This window comes from Curcuma longa, chromosome 16 (genome assembly GCF_044706935.1).
Source record: "Curcuma longa cultivar G26 ecotype Majalengka, Jawa Barat chromosome 16, ITB_CL_G26_1.1, whole genome shotgun sequence".
Lineage (NCBI taxonomy): Eukaryota > Viridiplantae > Streptophyta > Magnoliopsida > Zingiberales > Zingiberaceae > Curcuma > Curcuma longa.
This window is the reverse complement of record NC_133876.1, coordinates 10,046,963-10,052,947: the sequence shown is the minus strand read 5'-3', so window position 1 is coordinate 10,052,947 and position 5,985 is coordinate 10,046,963. Positions and strand designations below refer to the sequence as shown.

Genomic DNA, 5,985 nt, shown 5'->3' with positions numbered 1-5,985 from the left:
TTATCATATAAAATTACATTCGACAATAATTTTATAAGTAAAGATTAACAATAATCAATAAAATTTGCATCAAAACAACAAGTATTAATAGTTGAGAAGCCATGTTGAAATGTAATTGAGGAATGATGGAAGTTTGGTCTCCTAACAAGATCACAGAACACTGATCACAAAGTGCTACAGAACACAAGTAACCACAACAACCCAGAGAGAATAAAACTAACCTGCAAGTTTGGTCTCCTAGCCGATAGAACAATGAATTTTCTCCCATGGGCACACGAAATATGATTTTCCTGAAATCACAAGTAACCAACATGTGATCAACATCAACTAATAAAACCAATGGGGAAAATATAAGAAGAGATTATCAGCCAGAGTTTCAAAAACAGAAGCAGTCATTTCAATCATTAACCTAGGAATCAAAAACAAAGTCAGTACAGTTGGATTGTGGAGGAATTCAGGTAGCACCAGCTTTGGGGACAGTTAAGCTACTGAATCACTTGCAGATCTGATTCTTAAAACAAATAAAGGAACAGCATTTGTCCAAGTGTTTTACAATTGAACTTCAAAATCCTATGGTTGACCCCCAAAAAGACCATAACAAGCAATATTTAAATTGTGCTGCATACCGAGAAATTATTATTGCTAACATACGATGTTTTTTTCAGTTGATATATTAAAAAAAAGGGGCAGCATTTCTTCATTACAGACAAAGATCTTGCATGAGAAAAACATATGTTTCCTCAATTTACCTGCAGGGGAATAATGAAGTTTGATATCAATTAATCAGTGGCACAAACTTGACAAAGAGCAGCAATAGCTTTACTAGCCTCCCTTCCTTTCTTGCATCCTCCAAATGCCTCTTATGCAGCACCATATGGACAGTCTTAATTGACTGTCACTGCATCTGATATGCATTATCCATCCCATAATTCTGATTGCTGGGGATGTTTCCAGCAAATAATTTTAAGAGCATCAACACTCGCAGACAGCAACCCACTAGCGGGATACATATCAGTTTGCAAACCTTCTCAAATCTTATGCAGATTAATTGTCTGATTTTGAAGGGAGCCTCTTCCCCTTTTCAACAATATTCTCAGTATCAGGAACCTTAATTGACTTCGACTCTGGTTTTGACATTAACATGCTCTGCAGAAATTGGACCGAATGATAATTAACATTGATTCCATGGTCTATTTGATAAGCACCTGCAGGTCCCTTGTTATCAAAGGAATGTAGTTATTGTACTCATGAACCTTTCCTGTTATCCAGTGTAAGCTGTCCAATGTTGCTACAATTTCTCCAATCTGGTCGTGTGAAAAATCACCAACTGTGAACTTTTCTGTCATTCCTTTTACTTCTATCAAACTATAACCAGGCTCCTTCTTCACCCTACTATATCTTAACAATTTTCTAGCTTCAGCAGCTCCCTCCCACTTTCCATCTGATGCATATAAATTTGCCAAGAGAACATACGGTGAACTAGTGCTCGGTTGAAGTTCCAATAGCTTAATAGCTACCCGTTCTCCAACAGCAACATCTTTATGAAGGCGGCATGAGGAAAGCAAGTTGCCCCATATCACATAGTCATTCTGATAGGGAGACATTTTAATGTAATCCTCAGCCTCTAGCAATCTCCCAGATCGACCCAACATATCAATCAAGCAAGATAAGTGTTCAATTTCAGGACATATTCCATATGTTTCCTCCATTGAATTAAATAATGTCAAACCTTCATCAACTAGGCCAGCATGGCTGCAAGCTGTTAAAAGTCCAATGAATGTGACAGACTCGGGAATGAATCCTTCACGTTTCATCTGCTCAAAAATTTCCAAAGTGGTCATTGCACACCCATGGTTCCCAAGCCCAGAAATGATTGTGTTATAAGATATCACATTCTTATTTGGCATCAAATCAAACACGTGCTTAGCATATCTGCTACAGCCACACTTAGCATACATGTTAATGAGAGCATTAAAAAGGACTATGTCAAGATTCATCCAAGTTCTTATTAAATGGGCATGAATCTGACCTCCAGAGTGAAATGAAGCAAGTTCTGCACATATAGCCAAAGCACTAGCCGTGGTGAATGCGTCAGGACTTAAACTAGAGTTATTCTCCATTACAGTCATCTCTCTATACAACATCAACCCCTTCATATGCTCCTGACAATTGGAGCATGCATCAATATAAGTGTTATATGTTATGATATCCTTATTATTGATTGACATAAAAGCTTTCTCTACCTCTTCAGATAAATTGCATACTGAGTACATCTTTAAGATAACATTTCCAACAAAAGCTGTGGTGTCAAGACCCTGCTTGAGTGTCTGGCAGTGCAATCCAAGGCCTACTACCAAATCACCCACAGAAGAGCATATTCCTAGCAGAGCCACATAAGAAAACTCATCTGGATGCAAACCTTGCTGGTTCATAAGTCTGAATAGCTCCAAACTCTTTTCTAGTTTGAACTTCTCAGCAAATCCTGTGATCATTGCATTGTAAGAGATAGAATTTGGTTTCGAGATACTTCTAAAGATGCATAGAGCATCATCAATGCAATCACATTTTACGTACATTGACATCAAAGAGTTATAGACAAAGGATATGCCTTCATACCCATTTTTTAATGATTGACCATGCACCTGTCTACCCTGTGCCAGGGCAAAAAGGGTTGCACAAGCACTAATAATGCTTCCATAGATATATTCATTGGGCTGAAATGGCATTTGAGCAAACAGATTCAAAGCAATGGTTGGGTTACTGGCTTGATCATACCCGGCAATCAGAGCTGACCATGATACTATGTTTCTAATTGGCATGTGATCAAATATACAATTTGAAGATTCAAAATCTTTGCACTTGGCATACATATTGATTAGATGGTTTGAAAGAAAGAGGTCAGACTCCACACCATTCTTGACGACTGAAGCATGGAGTGCAACGCCAAGTCTGAAAGCCTTCTTTGCTGAACATTCTTGCAGAAGCATCCCTAGCCTCTGTAGCAACATGAATGCATGGAACTAAAAATTTCACACAGGATTCAGCAATCAAAGAACCAGCAAATCCCAGGTTTGCAATTGCAGTAGATAAATGTTCCCACAAATCCAAATTATCTAAGAGCAAAAAATAATGAGTATTTAAAATGTTAATCAAAATGTATAAATTTGAATAATGAGGATACAACAAGAAGATATTGCTATGCAAATATTTATAACTATTCAGAAATAACTCAATTTACTGTAATTCATAACCAAATACAATGACACTAAATCATAATGATAATGCTTTGCAAAATTTTGCAGATAGAGAGCTCATAATTATATTGCAGATTCTCGAGAAAGAGGACTCTTAAACAAGCTTCAGCAAAATCACTCACAATTCATAACACTGACACAAAAAATAACTATCAAATAACTATAGAAGGATGCAGATTTCAGCAAGCTCTCAATTAAATTGACAAATAGCTGTTTTGTCAGGTGCCTCTCCTTTTGTATGGAGACCAAACTAGCATAAGACAATCTGGCAACTAGCACCTTTGAACTGTTAATTATTATAAAGAACTATCATGTGCACCAACAAACTCAAATGTTAATTAGATTTTGGAGAAAAATAAATAAGATTTGTAAGCAGGCAAGCAACAGGGAAAGCCTTCTTCATAAAATTGGTAAAATAACTCCAACCAAAATTTTGAAGAATGTGGATGTTAGAAATGTTCAATTGCATCAGAAGTAAATGCATTCGCTGCTTCAATTGACAGTGACTCTGCTTAAAGGAATGCCAAAACAACACAATTTAAAAATCACAAAAGATGGTAGAGTGAACCTTATAACAAGATAAAACGCGGGTTCCTATCATGATAGGAACTATAGTTTCATCCCAACATCTAATCACAAAATACCGTTCCCAGCACGCGTCGGGACGAGTGTGCGAGGACCGCAGCGGGCAGGAGACGGCGTGGCGGAGGCAAGATGATAGCCAGGGACAGGAAGGGGAAGGAGAGAGGCGCCCCCCGAACGTCTACGTGGGTGGAAACCCTATCACTATGGCTCCCGATGTTCGCGCCGGGTTCAAGCAACCACGGTCGAAAGGAAGGAACTGATGGAGGCCGAGGGGAGGAGGAGGAGAAGAAGGAAGGCTGAGAGAGGGCGTTGGCGAGACGCCCGCGCCAAAAACCCTAGCAAGAATGGACGGGCGAGGTGAGATTGGACGAGGGTCTGGTTTGCCCGTTTAATATTATTCAGCCTTTTTTATTAAAAAAAATCAAAATACGAGATTCGATATCTAACTATTCAATCGATCAATAGATTCCCTAGTTTCCAGCGAGGGAAACCGTTGGTCGATGGCTTCTCTCCGGCCTACGCCGCCCTTGCGCTTCCTCCCGCCGTTCAATACATCCTCTCCTTCTGCGCGGCGGCGGCGGCGAAGACGACGAAGGTGGAGACGGCGGAGAACGAGAGGATAGAGAAATGCGGGAGAGATTATCTTGCGCTTGCGTCCCTCCTCTGTTTCCAGTGCCGCCGCCGGCGACGGAGGTGGTGATATTCTCTGTGGTCGGGAACATGGTGAAGTGCTCTTCTTCTGCGCCGCGACGCCAGAGAACGAGGAGAGAGAGAAAAGACGGGAGCTTTTCTCGCGCTTTCATGCATCCCTCCTCTGTTTCCGTTACCTCTGCCACCGGCGACGGCGGCGGCGGTCTTCCCTCTGGTCATTCTCCTCAATTGCTCTTCTCGTTCCATGGGGCTGCGACCGTCAGGCAGAATCGGAGCCAGGGAGGAGAAAGAGGAGACAGACGCCGGCGAAGATCATAGTTCAGGTCCCTTGTTCAGCACTATTGTTTTGATTTAATATCTTACAATTTTTTCCGCTTAATTTTTATGCGAATTCCAGGGAAGAAGATCGATGAGTTAGTGCTTAAATCTAGAGATAGAATCCTGTCGAGATCATAGTGAATCAATCTGAGGCAGATTTGAAACATGTGAAAGATTTAAAGAGACAATTTACAGGGGTTGGGAATCCAATGTGCTCCTTCTCAAGATTATCGTATAGAAATCTTAATCAATTTATTGGATTTTGTTTGACCTTTTCTAAGTCAAAATCTCTTGTTAAAAAAAAAATTCTTGCTTCTCCTTGTTGACTTTGAATTGTAAATAGAGTCCACCTCAAGGTAACCACGGGCGGCCCTTGCTTCTCACCTAGGAAGCTTCTCATCTTTGACGACTACGTTCAATTCTCGGCACTTTGAGAATCTTTGCGTTAGATTCAATTTTGATTCAACACGTGAGAAAGGTGCAATTAACCAGTTGATTCGGTCTATCAGTTGACACGGCTAAACGCAACTTCTTTGACTTGTCTTTGGTTGTCAGTTGGGATCCTTGTCGCAATAGACTTCCGTCACAAATTTGTGACGAAAATATGGATCGTTCGATTTTAAAATCAACGGCTGATCGCTAAACTCCTAAACCCTAAACTCTAAACCCTAAATCTTAAAGCAAATCATTCATTCAATCTACGACCTAGATTTAATCTTAATTTTAAAATCGAACGGTACAGATTCTCATCACAAATTTGTGACGGGAGTCTATTGTGACAAACAACTTTTTTATAACTTAAACCTAAAAAAAAAGAGACAATTTTCCATTTCACGTATTCATCTTTAAAAAAATATCAAAAACGCTTAATTAACTTTTATATTTATTTTCTGACATATTTTTTTCTTTAACCAAATAATAATAAAAATACTCAAGAAATCCATGAACTAACGGTCAAATAAGCATAACCAAACACAAAATTATGACTAATTACAAAACTAATACGCAATTACATATCACTCTAACTTATTCAGCAGATCCAAACGAATACACAAATTTGTAATTACAAAAAGAATTAATTAATCCACTTTGCCATTTCAAACAATAATTTTAATATAAATTCAACCAAAGTAAAATAAAAGAAAAGTAAAAAAAAATCAAGAACCAATTGCCACGT

The 5,985-nt window shown here is 39.0% G+C and overlaps 1 protein-coding gene across 1 annotated transcript; it reads right to left on the bottom strand.

Annotated features, from left to right (window-relative positions):
• Nucleotides 1–3,091, bottom strand: LOC141847265 (pentatricopeptide repeat-containing protein At3g53360, mitochondrial-like). The gene is made up of 3 exons (XM_074735261.1): nt 750–3,091; nt 222–290; nt 1–141 (listed from the first exon to the last, which is right to left on the bottom strand). Exon 1 carries the CDS (start codon nt 3,006–3,008, stop codon nt 1,191–1,193), a length of 1,818 nt encoding a protein of 605 aa, XP_074591362.1. The 5' UTR covers nt 3,009–3,091; the 3' UTR covers nt 1–141; nt 222–290; nt 750–1,190.
• Nucleotides 3,092–5,985: the final 2,894 nt, after the last annotated feature.

Excerpts from the sequence above, each read along its gene's own strand:
- LOC141847265 (XM_074735261.1), bottom strand. The coding sequence starts at position 3,008 with ATGTTGCTACAGAGGCTAGGGATGCTTCTGCAAGAATGTTCAGCAAAG.